At 41.0% G+C, this 17,846-nt stretch overlaps 1 protein-coding gene across 4 annotated transcripts in view; it reads right to left on the bottom strand.

The window, feature by feature from the left end:
- Window positions 1-17,846, bottom strand: part of Abcb4 (ATP binding cassette subfamily B member 4) — a 70,190-nt gene that overhangs the window by 14,904 nt on the left and 37,440 nt on the right. For 3 of the 4 annotated variants that reach the window (XM_031380001.1, XM_031380003.1, XM_031380004.1), the window contains 9 exons: window positions 17,097-17,258; window positions 13,339-13,515; window positions 11,468-11,614; window positions 9,868-9,972; window positions 8,283-8,360; window positions 7,015-7,098; window positions 5,818-6,021; window positions 1,545-1,645; window positions 230-370 (listed from right to left, as the gene is read on the bottom strand). In XM_031380001.1, coding sequence (XP_031235861.1) covers window positions 230-370; window positions 1,545-1,645; window positions 5,818-6,021; window positions 7,015-7,098; window positions 8,283-8,360; window positions 9,868-9,972; window positions 11,468-11,614; window positions 13,339-13,515; window positions 17,097-17,258 — 1,199 coding nt within the window. The remainder of the gene's footprint in view (window positions 1-229; window positions 371-1,544; window positions 1,646-5,817; window positions 6,022-7,014; window positions 7,099-8,282; window positions 8,361-9,867; window positions 9,973-11,467; window positions 11,615-13,338; window positions 13,516-17,096; window positions 17,259-17,846) is intronic. The other variant, XM_031380002.1, reaches the window with a different exon arrangement.

Here is a 17,846-nt window from a genome sequence, read left to right as displayed (position 1 = left end):
TGTCACAACCTTTGTGAACTTTAGATCACTGGGACGATGAAACTCTGCTAGGTGCAGTGACAAGATCAGATTTCTGTGCCTACCAGGGTAACAGCTCCAGGAAACTGAACTCCTTGATCTCATCTTTGGACGGTTGATTTTTTTCCTATGTCACACTTCTGTATAAGCCTATTAAATCCCTATTATCGGATTAATATAAAATAGTCTTAGTATTTTCAAAGCCACTTACAGAATGACGTCTTTGAAGCGCATATGTCCATTCACAATTAGGTAAGAACCAAATCGAAAACAGCCAGCATAAGAAAAATACATGAATGCTTGCGAGATGCTAAAGGTGATGCCGTAGATGTGTGCCTTCCGCACTGAATTCCTGAAAGGCACATTAATGTATTCAAAATTAACATTCATAGACATTATTCAGCTTCTCTTAACCCCTGTGTAGCTGAAAGAGCACAGCTTAGCCTGGTCAATCTGAGTTAAATTCCTGCCTTAAAAGATAATAGGTTAAGTAGGCAATTGTAATTCAGTGGGTTTCCAACTTAAATAATGGAATGGTCTCTATAATAAAAAGCTCTTTTCAGAGAATTAAATGCAGTAAACAACACAAATAGCCATCATAGTACCTAGCATATGATGGATGTTCAAATGATAACTGGTATTGTACGTTGCTTAATAATTCATATATTCAAACCGTATTGTGTAATAATTGTGTCAAAATGCATAGGATAACATTGGAATCATCAGAATGCAGCATATTCACATACTATTCTTACAGGTCCTGAAACAACTGTAGTCACATGTTAAAACTCATTTCAGTTTCATAAAAGTTGGATAATTGATGTTTGTATAAATACATACCCAAGATAGATCTTGCCTGGAGTATATAGCTTTTTGTATTATGTTATTTCTAATTAAAACTGTAGCCAAACTTTATTAGATCTCTAAATCCACCTACAGTAACTTCCTCACTCTCAAATCAGGAGGTATTTGGTAAAGAAAATCCACTGTATTGGTGATTTGGGGGGCACAATAGTGTGTGCACTCATGTGTACTTGCATACTGTGACCATGGTGTTATGCTGATTTGGGCATTAACTTAAGTACTGTGATTGCAATGTTGCACTTAACATTATAAAACCATGTTCAGTCTTTAAATTATGATCACATTAATAATTTTTTCAGCTTTTCATTCTTTGGGGTTCTAAATTTTCCATAAGGTATTGAGAAAATGGTACATACTTAAATCAATCTACATACTAAAGAAAACAAAAGTTTGGACAGCTCCTTCAGAGAATGCTTATGCTGAGCCACCCAGCTGGGTTACACTGCAATGACTGAGTTGTCATGCAGCTCTGGGTTAATTCTTGGCCCTCAGAGACATAATCTTACTGTATATTCACAATAGACATGAAATCGAGTCCTGGACTTGATGAGATAATTATCGGACACAGGTCATCATCATTGTTCTGAGCAGAAATGTCTAATTCTCTTAGGGAACAGTTTACTGTGAAAGCACTAGGTATGCAACAATCTTATGTTCATTACCTGTAAGGTCCATGCAATTTTTCAACATACATTGATTCAAATTTTCTTTCTTGGGTCAAGGATACAACAGTCCGAATATTTTCTATTGCCTCTGTTGCAATCTGTAACAGGAAGATCTTCATTAGAAGTGCTACTCTTATTTCTGAAATGAAAAATAACTGTCAGGTGTATTGTAAGTGTCAAGTAAATGTGTCTTAGATTCTTCTCAATAAAAATCAAAAGGCAGACTATGTTCTTTAAGACTAGGTCTCTAACAAAACTGGCCTTGGGATTGTGCACAGTAGAGTAGCTAAGTCTCTGGGTGCTCATAGAAGCTTATACCTGAGGCCCAGAATAGAACATAAAGCCCTGCCATCAGGCAGTCACTTCAGTCACAGCTTTAGTGACCTTGCTGTCTTTATCAGGTGGAGTCTATAAGACACAATTAAGCAATGGTTTTTAGAGGTCATTGGAAATGATGGCCATTTTTACCCTGGGTACACCCTTTCTTAAACAAGCTGTCTGCCCACAAGCAGGAGACTCAGACTGGAAATGTATTGACCCTGCTTTATATTGCTATTTAAATGAAGGAAGCATTATAAATCTGGTTAATCAGTCTTGGTTTCCTGGAGCTGGAGGAAGTAGCTGTTGGAAGGCCCTGTGGATTCAGAGGGATAGCCATCATTTGGGGAGCAGATATGAATGCAGATGGTTGAGGAATAAGACAGATGTGCAGATAGGCTTAAAGAGAGTACAGCCCATGGACTCAGGAGGCAGAGAGACTCAGAGTGAATATAGCTCATGGGCCTAAGAAACAATGACAAGCGTACAGAGAGACTCAGAGACAATATAGCCTGTGGGTCTAAAAAACAGCCAGCACACTATTGACTCCATTTGAAATACATCCTTTACATCAAATCACTTTAAGTCAAGCCAACCAGAAGGTTTGTTGTTTTGTTTTTAGCCCTTATAGCCAAACTACCCTTTGAGCATTGACTGTGATTAGCTATTGAGTCTAAATCATGTCAACACCAGGAATATCAGATGTTAAATTCTGTGTTTTCATTTCATCAGCTTCAACACTTAAATTTCAGCTTTCTGTTGTAAGCAGATGAAAGATATTTTTGATGTTAGGCTAAAAAACTCTATCTTTAAAATAGTAATAATAATTTAACAGACAGTAGAAGCAGCCAAAATGTTGTGACATTTAAGGACACAGTTTTCTTTAGTCTGAGGACAGCCTTGTAGGGTAACATTACTCCTGTTTTCACAGAGGAGGAAGTAAGATACAGAGGGGGTTCCCCACAGGCCTGAAGCCTCAGAATTAGCTCAGAGCATGAGGACTGCCAGGCCACCTGATGCCAAGTCTGCTCTTAGCCAATTGCGCTGGCTGCTCTATCTATTTTGAGATTTTGCACATGGAGAAACCAGTTGTAAACAAGTTTACCATTAACCCTTGATTTTCTGGTCCTGGATTAACTTTGTAGTCTAGTTCTGATACACAGACTCCTGAGCTCAGTAAATGAGATCTAGTTAAGATGGTCATGATATAAATCTGTTATTTGGATCACAAAGGATGGTCTGATGGAACTAGTTAGTAGGTTGTGCATATATTAATTTTGTATTTAAAGGACTGCTTTACATGTATAAATATGATTTATAGCTATATAATATAATATAATATAATCTTATTTTGCCATCTTCCTCCTACTGCCTAGCAACAAATGTTTGTTTTAAGGTTTCCTTGGAAAATTGAAATGAGACTATCCTAATTCCTGATATATCTTATTCACTAATAAAAATTTGTACTCACATAAAAGATCATATCCTTTTGAGCAAGTGACGGGGTTTCCACTCCCTTCTCTGAGCCCAGTTTCACTATGCTGCACCATAGGGTAGAACTCAATGTATATCCCACTGGTTTTAAACTAGCAGCTATCCTCCCTCATCTGCCTTCCAAGTACCTTCAAGGGATCATAAGCTACCTACCACACCAGAAACTAACCCCAATTCTACCAGTGAACCAACAATTGGTTTAGAAAACAATATTGAACCAGGATTCAATTGTTGGGGATTAAAATATTTGTAATACCTCACATTCTTCAAACCTAACATTAGGCTGCATCATAAGCCATTTATCCACTGATCCCCAAGATGGCAGCTTTAGGAAGTTTATGAAGAAACCCGGACAGCTCATGAATTGCACCTCATTTTACCAAGACAGAAAGGCCCCTGGAACTGAGAGAGTTCTCTCCAGCATCATATGGTATGAACAGAAGGATAAGATTGAGAACTGGATGTTTTTTGTGTTTTTGAAACACTATTCAATTTTCATTGCCACATTTCTGTCAAATTTTGATAATTTTCATTTCTATCAGAATATTAATTTTCTCAGTAGAGTCATGGTCACTATGTTGGGTCAATTCAAGATATTTTTATTTGTGTAATTTGCCGAAGGAAAATTTATCTTCATTATGACTATGTTCTCTTAAGGAATGAGGAAAGACTACAAGATGGTGGGAGACAGAACTATTTTTTTTAGGAGGATTGGTTTGTTTGGTTGGTTGGTTTTGTTGTTGCTACTGTTGATTTTTAGGCTGTGGCCCAGAGTGAAGAAAATGGTACCCTACACTACCTAAAAGCAGTACATAGGAAACGTTCAGCACCTGGAAACAAGAATGAAGTCCAGGACCCACAGCACACAGGTTTCCAGAGAGTTCTGATTCCAGGACAAGGCCATTCCTGGGATAGTGACAAGTGTTTGGGGGACACTGACCCCATGGAGTGGCAGCCATGGCCACTTACAGGAGGAAGTGGCAGATCTCAGTGGACAGAACTGGTTAAGTGGAAACATGCATCACCGCAATCCTAGCCTCTGTTTTGTTTTTGTTTGTTTCTTTGCCTGTTTTAATTTATTATAGTGTATTGCTATGTAACCCAGAATGGCTTTGAAGTGATGGCAATTCTTTTGCTTCTAAGTCTTGAGCAATGAGCGTATAAGTATGTGCCACCACAACCTGCTTTACTCTTAGTCTCTCATGTCAGCCACACATAAGTAGACAGTCACTTACTACCAAAACCCTTCTCTTCGTAAGGTGGAGACACCGTCTTTTCCACCATACACAGAGTTGTGCAAGTGTTTGCAGTGATACTTGTGAGTGAATTTTAAGGCTGGCGCTGTAGAAACTATCAGTTTATACTAGCCATGTGCTTTACTTCCTTATTTTTTCATTAAAGGATGTTGTATGCTTTACCATCTGAATGTGCATGCCTTGCAAATCACATGTTTATATGTAGATTCCGACATACTTAGATACCTATTGAGAGACTAGTGCTGTGTTTTATTCCACAGGACATGAGCTGGTTTGATGATCATAAAAACAGTACTGGTGCACTTTCTACAAGGCTTGGACTTACTTCCTGTCCATATCTCTACATTTGCAAAAATGAAGGGTTTGGCTCAGCAGGTCAGAGTCCTTGCTCTGAAAGCACCTGGACCTCAGTTCAAATGTGTAGCATACATACAAGAAGCCTGCCAGCCCAGTGGCCAGGAACAGAGGCAGGCAGATCCTGGGAGTTCACTGGCCAAGCTCTCTAAGGAAAACAGTAAGACCGAGGTTTAGTGAGGGATCATCTATCAAGGAGAAGCAGAAAGCAATAAAGGACTACACTCAATGCACTTCTATGGTCTTGCACACTTGGCACGAATGGGTGCATGCATGTGTGCAAACATACACATACATCTACACAAGTGAGGCAGCATTATCATCTACCTCACAGGATGACTGTGAAGATATTAAGAATAAGCCAATAATAACAATGAGTTCCCATAGGTAGGACAGTTGTCACACAATCTCATTTTTCACTACATGTTAATTAGAACTACAAAATAGGGAATTACTGCCACCTGGTGGGGCTAACTTTAACAATAAAAAAAAATCATAGCAGGGTGGGGGACTAGTACAATGAATCTTCTGATCTTAGATAATTCATTTCTATACTCTGCCTTACACTTGTAAAAACAGTGACATTTATTCTATCAATGATGCCAAGATATAATGTCAAGGTGAAATGCATTCAGGCAGTTTGGAAGACCTTTATGACAAGTTCTGTCTGGAAGCTAGAAATGTCACAAGAACTATCTCATTTTCAGTTCCAGGCCTTATCAATACAGTAGAACATTTCTGTACAGACTGTAATACACAGCTGTATCAGCTGTAGTATATAGTGTGACAAATCAAACCAGGTGTGTGTACAAGCAGCCCTTCTGTTAGTCGAAGCCCACTTAGCTCACCTTTCCAGCAGCTTCCATTTCCTTTTTATCTCTCTTGGCATTGCCAGCCAACATTTTCATTTCAACAATTCCTGCTACAGCAATGAATGGAACAACCGATAACAGCAGAAGTGTCAGTTGCCAACCGTAAATAAATGATATGATAATACCGGTTCCAAGGTTGGCTGTGTTCTGTGCGATTAAAGCCAACCTGGTTCCCGTGGCCTGCAAGAGAAAGAGTAAGGCAGCTGAGCGAATTCTCAAAGCCATGTGTTCCAGGCTTAGGCTCCTACTCAGAATGTGAAGAGTTTCACCCTCTTAACAACCCCGCAGCTTGTTCCTAACCCACAAGGCTTGACAGGGTCTGTTCTCATCACTCTAGCCCATGGAATCACCTACTGTACAGAGAAGCTGTGAGGACATGAACCTTTCAAAAGGGGAATCTAACCACAACCCAGTAATTTAAATAGCCACTTGGTTCAATTGTTCAGACAGAAATTAACACTCTCCTTGAAACCAAGTTACCAAGTCTTTTTTACTTCCTACAAGATTGTCAACCACAAAACACTACAATTGAATTAATTGTTGTACAGTTCAAAAAATCAGGACCATTGTCATAGACATTGTTCTTGACTCTCTGGTGTGCCCCTCCTTTTCTCTTCTCTTGTGAAATCAGTGAACCTCACAGGGTGGGGACCTAAGCTGGCCAGATAATAGCCTTCTCTTGAGATAGCTATTGGCTCAGGCTTGGATGTGTGATTTATGAGCTGTTACAACAAGAGTTATGGAAAGGGCTTTCATTTGATGGGTGAGGTAGATTTGTGTCCCTTTCAGAGATGAGAAATGAAGAAGCTTCTAGTTCTAATTGCTATTGGTTGCCAACGAGGAAATGAGCTCCATGAAGCTAACCCTGAGGAGGCAATTCACCATACAGAAGGAACCTGGGTCTCTGGTGCTTGTACTGAGCCAGCAGGCCAGTCTACCTGAAGTCTAAACTTTCCCTTGCTGTTCCAGTCAGCTTCAGCTGGATGTTCCGGTACTTCCAATTCAAAGGATCTTTGTAAAACTTTTTGTAGGGCCTTGTGCACCCCAGGCAAGCTCTCCACCACTGAGCTATCTGCCCCACTCCCAACCCCCCAGCTGAAAGCATCTTGGGAGATGGAGCAATGCCGTGTCTGCTTTCGTAAGGAAGAGACTAGCAGAGCTCTGTCTTCTTACTCCTTGGACTTGCGCAGCATCTGTGGCGAGCCTTGTGGAAAGTGCACCAGTACTGTTTTTATGATCATCAAACCAGCTCATGTCCTGTGGAATAAAACACACCTTTAAATTAACTCACAATTAAAACCAACAATAATAAAGCACTCTCGAAGTGCTTCAGTGAAGAGAGATACCCAAACTGAGTGTGGGTATTGGAATTCAGGGGAGACCTTCTATACAGAGTGGTGGTCCAGGTACAACCATGAGCACCCCACTGCAGACACACTAGGCCACATGTGCTGACTATGCCCCATAAGAGGAAGGGGTCCTAGTCAGAGGGAAGGAATGGGTTCATCTACCAAGTCCACCCAAGGCTGGGCTCCTGTGGGTGCTCTAACTACCAAACTGTCATAGCTTCCACTTGTCACAACTTGTACTCTGGCCACCTCTGCTCCCTAGGATGCCATTCTCATTAAGAGACAAGTCTTTTTTATAAACTGTAAACAGGGAAATTAAATGTCAAATTCTTGCTATGCTTTTATTTTGTCTATGCAAGGATTTTAAAAAGTGTATCTTAGGTTTGATACTAATTACAAATACTTGTTAGCAGTATCTTTTACTTTCATATAAAGTTATTTCTCCCACATAGCAAGAGTTTGGAAGGTCTCCCAAAGAATTCATAAATTCAGACATGCTAAAACTGTGATGCCTCTGTGTGCCCAGTGTGAACAGGGATATGGCTAATTCAAGTCAACTGGCTCTCTTTAGGATCTTTCCTTTAAAGGTGGGACATATGTTTTCACATTTCCCATACAACCTACCTCAGAATGTGAACTTATATAATAAGTAAAGTTTCAATAAATGAATATGTGAATTAATGTGAAAATAGGCACAAGGGAAAACATAATTCAATTTCTAGAATTTTGGAAAACCTAGTTGGAAGGTTGACTGTGGCAGATGAACATGAATGCTATCAATCATTTTCCAAAGGTACCCTACAGTCACCAAAGACTGGCCAGCATCACAGAATCCAAGGATCAGATACAAATACTGGAAATGAGTGTACATATGGAGACAGATAGTTGCAGAAAAAGCCAAAGAGCTCTTGAAATGTCTGCTCCCAGGAAAACCTTGAGAAGTCATTGTGCATTTCAGAACTACAGTAACTCGTAGGACCCTAGTCATTCCTTGCCTGGAGGTCTTGGAGGGGAAATAGGAGCATTGGCTTGCCAACAACAGCATGCAGAGTTCTAAATCTAAACACCAGGCATCACCTGCAATGCACTCACCTGCCTTAGCATGGCTTTAAAGGCCATGGACCGGAGCCTTGTGGTGAGGATCTCTCCAGCTTTCCCAAATGTGAAGCCCTAGGGAACAAACAGGCTCAGCATCCCTTTGCTTCTCATTAGTGTCCTGACACAACTCCATACACTCACATGGAGTCTACTTTATATCTATGTTGACCAACAAGAGCTAACTTGAAATGTAGCTACTGCTGAGTCATTGTGAGGTTTGGAACTTTAACACCAAAAGTCCCAGTTTGGCTTCTCTCTCATTTCAATAACTTTCGAGAGCAGAGTCTCAGTAACCAAGGCACTGTGTTGAACTAGAATGTTTTTTATGTGTTCCTAACACTTTCAATATAATAAATCCAAGAAACAAAATTCTGCAGAGTCACATTCTGGTTGCTATGCTGTAGAAAGATGTCTTTCCTCTCAAACTCCAAATGAGCCCACGGGCACAGCCCTACCTGCTCTGGGATTAGGCAACAATTAGGTTTCACTTCCTCTCCAAGCCTCTGTGCCAGACAATTTCCCTCTCCCTCACATTTGGGTCCAAGCTGGAGAGTAGCCAAGATATCCAGAGATGCCTTGCCTCTGGGGCACATAAGACGGTTGGGATCCAGTAATGCCATGAGTGGTGGTCCAGACCGTGCAGAGACCTTGGGAATGTATACTGCTGAACTCTAGCTTGAGCCAGGGATGGGTGTGTGTGGTGCAACTGTCTCACAGATTCTTTATTCAGGACAGACCTGTCCTCACCTGCCTTTGCAGGAGGGCTGCTGCACACTGCTCCATTGCTCCTTTATGTCTAGAATTTCACTTCCTGGTGAGCCTGGGTTTGAAGTTGCATCAGACCTCTGAGGTGCTACTAGCATGGCAATGACTTCCAGATGAGAATTTCATCTTACTGTTGCCTCTGGCTCCACAGTAAAATAGGAACAATATGCTATGTGACTTATTACATCCTGCTGGCACTCTGGATTGAGAAGTTTGTCATGGAACTGGATTGAATGTAGCTTGGTGAAAGCTTAATTAGGTAGAAAAGAAAAATAGGCACCAACTTCCTGTTCTTGTTTGAGTCAAGATCTCACTGTGTAGCCCTGGCTTAGCTGTAACTTGTGATCTTTCTGCATCAGCTTCCTGAGAGCTGGGATTATAGATTGCACATCTGCCTGGATTTGGCTAGCTTATTTTCTGGCCAGGTCTAAAGTATATAAATGTAAATGTATGCTCTTTCTGGTAGTTCATCAGTTAGGAAGGAGAAAGTTCAAAGTTCCTTGATATTGGGGAAAGTAATAACAAAGAGAATGATATTATACTGTTTTCTTGTTGTTGTTGGTGGTGGTGGTGGTGGTTTGGTTTGGTTTCTTGTTTGGTTGTTTTTTCCAGTTTGCAGCCAATGAGCCCATGTCCTCCACGGTAGTGGCCATTTGCTGAAGATACACTCATAGTTTTCATGGTCAGTCTCCCAGAGAAGGAGGCTTCCCCCTACCAGATCCTCCTCTCATCTCAGGGTGAGCATCTGGAGGTCTGGTTAGGTCTTTACTAGTTTCTCTATTCACAGACTTGGAGAACAACCACCTCTGCTTACCTGAAGGAAGAAAGTAAAGAAGGAGAGGACTCCTAGGCCCAAGAAGACCAGCGAGAACATGTTACACTTCTGTTGTTTCACTGTGTCATCCCCAGGGCCGAAGATCTAGAAGAGAGCATTAAAACATGGGTGTCTGGATCCACCCTGCTCACTCCTACCCCAGGCAGTGGTGTGAGGGTCACACCTGTGAAAGTAGCTTTTGAATATGTGGCCTTTCCAAATTATGGTAAAATACAGCTAACATACCATTTTAACCCTTATAAAGTGTACGATTCAGGGGTGTTACATATATGCATCTTGTCATACAGCCTCCATCTCCACCCCAGTTGCCAGCATGTTTTCATGATCCCAACAGACATTTCCTTGTTCACCCTCCTGCATTTGTGTCTTTGGGGATTATAAGTCATAACTAGGTTGAGCACAGCAATGGGCTGTGTGACATGTCTCCCCTTCCTCTGTTCCCAGCCCCCAACCTTCTCTTCTGGGGGATTTCACCAACCAGCCCTCTCTCCTGCATCATCGTACCCTGTTTTTAAAACACTCATTAGCACCTGATACATTATAAATCTGAATTTTTTTCTGCCTTGTGTGTATTACCACAAAAGAAGTTGGGTTTTATAGGCATAACTTAGTTTATTTTGTGAATTGTCTTTCTAATGCCTGGATTCTAAAAGATTGTGCCTGTAAGTTATCTATCTCTTGAACTGCAAGAAAGCCTAGAATTGTCTTATGTTGAAATTTAATAGGATTCAGAGAGTCATTTTAAATTTTTCATTGTTTGTTTATGGTCTTAATGTATATCAGTGACCAACATCATGAGACTAATACATTTTAGCTTGTTGGAGGAGAATTTGTTTTTATCCAATTTGTCTCTCCAGTAATAACAGAGGGTAATAAAGGAGTTTGCATAACATAAGGACTGACAGTTTGAATAACATTGTACACAGACTGATCAATAGATTTACTGATTGCATAGTATGGATTTTTTTTCTTAGTTGCAGACTTCTGTATTCTGGGAAGAACTGCTAAAGAATCATGTTTTGAGGCTATACAACTAACTAGGAAGACACTGTGAAGTGCTCCTACACAATTACTTACGTATTCTCAATCCTCAAATACTCTTTGAAACAGGTTTATTTTGTAGATGAAGAAACCATGGGACAGATGGAAGTATCATTCCTGGTCTTACCCACTTGTTCAATGTGGTGGCCAGACTGTGACTGGAAATCTGGACTTACAGGTAGGCTAGCTATGAACTCACCTTCCCTCCATCGTGACACACCCCAGACCCATGGCCATGTGAGCCAAATGCCAGCCCTCCCTCAAAGCCAGTAAGAGCCACCTCCTGCATGGGTTTCACCCAAGTGATGACAATTAGAGAGCTTTCTCCATTCATCTTATACTTTGTAAGTTCACTGATATCGGAGCAGGGTGCTTCAAAGGTGACTCATTTTCTCTCATAACGAGTTTAACTTTAAAACAGAAGTACTCTGGCTTAGTTTAATTTGAAGCTACTTAACCCCAGAATTGGTGGGGCTGAGCTGAGTTTTAGCCTATGAATGTTCCTGTTTTGGTCGCTGTGGGATGTTTTTAAACTTACAGCTATCATCTCTGACAGGATGATGGAGAAAGCTGGCTGGAGGGCCCCGTTGGCAATGGCACAGACTGTTCCCACCACAAAGTAGGGCCACTCTGTTTTATTCAGTTTTAAGACCTTCAGAAAAGACACCGGTGGCACGTTTGCATCCTAGAACATAAAAATATCAGGACAAACAGCTAACACAACCATTTGGTGTTGCAGACACAGAGAAAGCATGACTGTCACCCTCAAAAAGTCTTCAAGCTAGACACAATAAAAATATCCTGCCCTTGACTGGAGAGTAAAGGGCAGTGCCTACTGTTGACGCGGGATTGAACGTGAACCTTACACACAGGTGGATATTTCCATGGTGCCGGCAGCTGCTGTGCAGGTCTGGTCCACACTTGTGAGACACCAGCTCTGGACACGGACAGCTCTGGGTCTGTGTGACAGTCATGGCTAAGCTATATGAGGTAACCTATAGTTTTTCATCAAATGGGATGTCCCTGCCTCTCTAACAGCGATCCTATCAGCATCACAAGGCAACAGACACAAAAGACGACCTCATCTTCTCAATACAGAGCACCTTCATTACCATTAACGAAAGGACATGAGCTCATCCTCCTTACTCTGCCTAGAGCTGCCAAATTAACCACAATCCCTTTCTCTTATCATCATATACTGACACCAGAACTCATTCTGGACTAGCTTTATTATCCCTAGACTAAAAATATTATACTTTATAAAATTATTTTTATAAAATATAAACATTCAGCTATTTAAAACAATGAATTCATGAAATTTATAGGCAAATGGATGGAACTAGAAAATATCATCCTGAGTGAGGTAACCCAATTACAAAAGAACACACATGGTATCCACTCACAGATAAGTGGACATTAGCCTAGAAGCTTGGAATACCCAAGATACAATCACAAACCACATAGAATTCAAGAAGAAGGAAGACCAAAGTGTGGATACTTTGTTCCTTCTTAAAAGGGGGAACAAAATACCCATGGAAGGAGTTCCAAAGACAAAGTGTGGAGCAGAGACTGAAGGAATGACCATCCAGAGACTGCCCCACCTGGGGATCCATCCCATATACAGTCACCAAACCCAGACACTACTGTAGATGCCAACAAGTGCTTGCTGACAGAAACCTGTTATAGCTGTCTCCTGAGAGGCTCTACCAGTGTCTGACCAATACAGAGGTGGATGCGCTCAGCCTTTCATTGGACTGAGCACAGGGTCCCCAATGGAGGAACTAGAGAAAGGAACCAAGTAGCTAAAGGGTTTGTACCCCCATAGGAGGAACAACAATACGCACTAACCAGTACCCCCAGAACTCCCAGGGACTAAACCACCAATCAAAGAGTATACATGGTAGGACTCATGACTCCAGCTGCATATGTAGCAGAGGATGGCTTTGTTGGGCATTAATGGGAGGAGAGGCCCTTGGTCCTATGAAGGCTCTATGCCGCAGTGTAGGGGAATGCCAGGGCCAGGAAGCGGGAGGGGATGAGTTGGTGAGCAGGGGGAGGGGGAGGGAATAGGGGGTTTTCAGAGAGGAAACCAGGAAAGGGGATAACATTTGAAATGTAAATAAATAAAATATCTAATAAAAATATAAACATATTGACTATATATAAATATAAATATTTGATTTTAAGGTTAAACATCTCAACACAAAGATTATATTTTGTCTGTTTTCCCCCTGAAAATTTATTTTTAATCAGCATTCATTTAATTCGCTGTCAAATACATTAAAAAAATTAGATTTTTTTTTTAAAGTAGCATGTGGCCCACTCTAAGAGTCATGTACTTCTCAGGGCTAAGGCTTTCTACAGCAGAACTCTAAGGCTAAGGCTTTAATGGTGAGGGAAAGAACTTACAGGTTCATTGCTTTCTTCCTTCAGCCTATTCTGATGTGCTCGTGAACCTTTAAGACTTTTCTTTGTAGAATTCCTAAATATGTGTGCTTTCCAGCCGTTTGGGGCCACACCTCCAGCAGCCTTTTCGTCTCTTAGCTCAACTTCAAATTCTTCTGACAGGGTCTGGCTTCCTGATGTCTAAATGACAAAATAAGACATTAAATAATGTGTGTGTGTGTATGTGTGTGTGTGTGTGTGTGTGTGTGTGTGTGTGTGTGTGTGTGCATAAATGCATGTATGTGTGTGTATCCAGAGGAATAAAGTCTCCAAGTTTAGAATAATACAGTAACTCTATTACATGTATCAAGATTTTTTAAAAAGTTGAATTAAACCAGGTTGAGGTTTGAGATCAAAGATACAACACTAAATTGAGAACCCAGTGAATCCTCAGGGCCAACGTGGCTCCGTCCTCCATCTCTCCAAGAGAACCAACGAAGAACTGGTAGGGCGAAACAAAAATCAGAAGTAGGCATGCTGAGGAAACCAAGGGAGAAAGAAGCAAGCACGCACAGGTTCCAAGAACCACAAAACTGGTGGAGTGGCTGAGGAGACGCAGCGCAAGCCCTGCTCACTCAACAGGGTAATATCAAGGCCCAGTCTGCCTAGATTTAGTAGCACCATGGCCAAGTAGTTTATCATTTTCATTTAATCATACCAGGCTACCATTCCGTTTGAAAATGTACACATTTTCTTGGGAAAGAAGACCCAGAGAATATGCTACAGAGTTTAGAGCAAGTCGGTTGTGTCCCAGCCAGAATCCTTGTGTAGTATGAGGTCATTCTTATGGGTGAAACAGAAGTGGGACAGGGAGAGACAATGGGCTGTCTCACTTGAGACTCCTACATCATCATACTGCCTTGCTAATGATCATGGTGAAATGAAAACTAAAATGAATTTAAAATACCATTACTGTCTTTGTTTATTTTCCAGTTGCTGTGATAAACGAGTCTGATAGAGGCAACTTAAGGGAGAAAGAAGGGCTTGAATTGGCTGGCAGTCCCACATTCTAGTCCATTGCAGCCAAAGTTTATGGAAACAGCTACAATGCCACTGAGTCTGGGATCCTCTGCCCAGGGAATGGTTTCACCCACAGTTAAGATGGATCTTCCTACATCACTAATGAAATCAAGATAATTCCCTGCCTGATATAGCTGTCTCCTGAGCTAGAGCCTCACAAATACAGAGGTGGATGCTCACAGCCAACCACTGAATTAAGCACAGGGTCCCCAATGGAAGAGTTAGAGGAAGAACTGAAGGAGATGAAGGAGTTTGCAACCTCATAGAAGGAACAACAATATCAACCAACCAGACCATCCAGAGCTCCCAGGGACTAAACCACCAACCAAAGAGTACACATGGAGAGACCCATGGCTCCAGCTGCATATGTAGCAGAGGATGGCCTTGTCAGGCATTAATGGGAGGAGAGGCCCTGGATCCTAGGAAAATTCCATGCCCCAGTGTAGGGGAATACCAGGGTGGGGAGGCAGGAGTGGGTAGGGGAGCACCCTCATACAAGCAGGGGGAGGGAGGATGGGATAGGAGGTTTCCAGGGGGAAACTGGGAAAGGGAATAACATTTGAAATGTAAATAAAGAAAATATTCAATAAAAAAAGATAAAAAAAAAAAGATAATTCCCCATGGCTCTAGATTCTGTCAAGGTGACAACTAACATTACCCATTATAATTACTTATATTTTAAAACAGTAAGTGATAAAGAGGTTATATAAAACTGAATTGTAAAACTTTCTAGTAATTTGAAAATTTTAAGTAACTATTTTGAGTTAGGTTCTTTAAAAAATAGTAATATCTCAGTGAGATATAGCCCAAATAATAAATCCATCTTTTAAAAACCATCAGTGGCTTTCGAGTATACTCAGACACTCATGCCATTTGCCTCTTTGGGAGGACATATATGTAAAACAAATATTAATATATGTATTTTATTTGACATATATTGTACATATTTATTGAGCTCTATGTGGTGCTTTGTGTGTGTGTTGTAAATGTATGTGTGGGAATGTGTGTGTGCCCAAGCAAACAAATGAGTAAGGCCAGGTGACAACCTCAGGGTTTGTTCCTCATGTTTACCCTTTGTCTCTCTTCTTTTGAAAGAGGGTCTTTCAATGGTCTGGAGTTCACCAAGTAAGCTATACCAGCTAACGAGAGTTCCTAAGGATTCACCTGTCCTTCACAACAATGGGATTATATGTACGCATGCCATCATCATGCCTGACTCTTTTTCTTGCCTGAGAACAAACTTAGGTCTTCATGTTTATAAGATAGGCACAGTACTGGCTGAGCACTGGCCCCAGCCACCAGAGCACTTTCAACATGTGTGTGTGCTCATCCTTGCTCAGAAGGATAATTGGCATATTGGTCACCTCAAACATTATGATTTTTATTAGAAAGATCCAAAGTCCTCTTCTAATGCTGGGGAAATGGCTCAGTGCTGGGATGTTTGCCTTGTATAAATAAGGCCCTAGTTTCAAGCCTTACAGCTGAAAAAGAAATGGACTCTCAGCTGTTTTGAAGAACATAGCTCACTGTTGTCAGTCATATTACCCTACGGCGCTCCAGAGCATTAGTTATTTCTCCCCTTTGCCTGTACCTCTCTGTACCTGTCAATCATCTTCTCCCTTACCCTCTCTAGTACTCTCTGGGCTCCACAAACCATCATCCTATTGTCTTCTTCTGTAAGAGCAACATCTTAGTTCACACATTTTAGTGCAGGCAAGCATTTGTTTCATAACCATATAGCAATGGTTCATAACCATATAGCAATGGTTCATAACCATATAGCAATGGTTCATAACCATATAGCAATGGTTCATAACCATATAGCAATGGTTCATAACCATATAGCAAAGGCTTACTAATCCAAATGCGGGACTGATGCTCAGCAGGCTGGGACTTGTCAGAAAACTTAGGAATTTGAGGCTATTTTTAAATTTGTGTTTGTCCTAGCAGTGTTTAAATAGAAAATGTAAGTATTGAAACAAGCTAACTATTCATCTCTAGAGAAACTAAGTTATAAGTTATTTGCTAGAGAAAATTAGTTACACAAAACATATTTCTTATAACTACTGCTGAGTAATTGAAATAATAATATTTCATGGTGTGTATCTGGAATGTCAAGGGGGAAAGTCTAAAATACATGTGTATAGGCTTTTCACAATGTCAAAGTTAGTACAGTTGGAAGTTTATGAACTAGAGTCATAGGGAAGTTTTAGGTTATGTAGCCTGCAAGTTTACTAAAATGTTATTGAACAATCTGAAACAAACTAATAATTTTCTAGTGAGGAGAGCAAGCAGTTTTTAAAACCAATTATTCACACCCTAAAGCTACAAATATTGTCACTTGAGCTTTACCAGGCTTGTGTACAAAGCATTTATAAATTGTACCCTTCCCCCAACCACTGTAGACCTCTTTCTCCTTCCATCGGGCAGGACCTGTAGTTTGGACGCATTCCCCAGACAATCAATAATTATTGCTCTAATGAGTACATTAACTGTGATGTTTACATTTTGCCTTTCTTTCCCTGAGCCCTTCACTCTGTCCCAGGTTCTGACTTAAGACTTCAGTTTTACCTAATTTTAATGCCTTGTCCTAGTCATGGTTTCCCTGTATGACATCATCCCTGTAATCTACTTTAATAACTTAAAGACTACCATATCAGCAACCCAGACAACAGAGAAAACCATCTGTGATGTGCTTATACCTGCATGTTAACAAGTCTGAAATAGATCCCTTCCTTCTTCATCAGCTCACTGTGACTTCCTTGTTCCACGATGACTCCATCCTCAAACCCAGCGATGACATCTGCGTTTCGGACTGTAGACAATCGGTGAGCTATCACAATGGTGGTTCGGCCTTCTCTGGCCTAAAGGGGAAAAGAACAGATCTGTAGCATACCAGGATTATGGCACTAGCATGCCAGCAATGAGCAGGCACAATTAAGGCTTTAGCCAGATGCTGCTTGCAAGCAGAGGTGAGAGAGCGGCACTCCATAGTCTATGTGCTTGGAGCACAGGTACTACTCCTTTTTTTAAAAGACAAAAGTCACTTCTGAGTTCAAGACCTTTCAATATGAGCGCAGATTATTCTGGAAGTCTTTGGTGGGGTCTGATACTCAAGAAAGTTAAAGATTTGCCCTGATAAGTGTCTTCACATTTGTCTGACAAGCCCTAGCTCTGAGCTGTTCCGTGTACCAGAGGCTCTGGCAGAAGCATTTTCGGGAGATCATTGGGAACTGACAGCCTTTGCCAGAACTCCATTAACATAATTCCAATGGACTATAAGGCATCAGTGTGGGTGTCTGAGGATAGTTCAAATTAGAACTCAAAGATCCTCAAAATTGTATTCTCTAGAGTAGGGCCGATTCTTCTGCCTTTTAAACTCTGCCCTGTAGGAAGCCATTTCATAAGCACATCGCCATTAAAAGATGGCATTTGGCTTGCCGTTAGTATCA

This window comes from Mastomys coucha, unplaced genomic scaffold (assembly GCF_008632895.1).
Source record: "Mastomys coucha isolate ucsf_1 unplaced genomic scaffold, UCSF_Mcou_1 pScaffold19, whole genome shotgun sequence".
Classification (NCBI taxonomy): domain Eukaryota; kingdom Metazoa; phylum Chordata; class Mammalia; order Rodentia; family Muridae; genus Mastomys; species Mastomys coucha.
The sequence above is the reverse complement of the archived record's forward strand: the minus strand, read 5'-3'. Positions and strand labels throughout refer to the sequence as shown.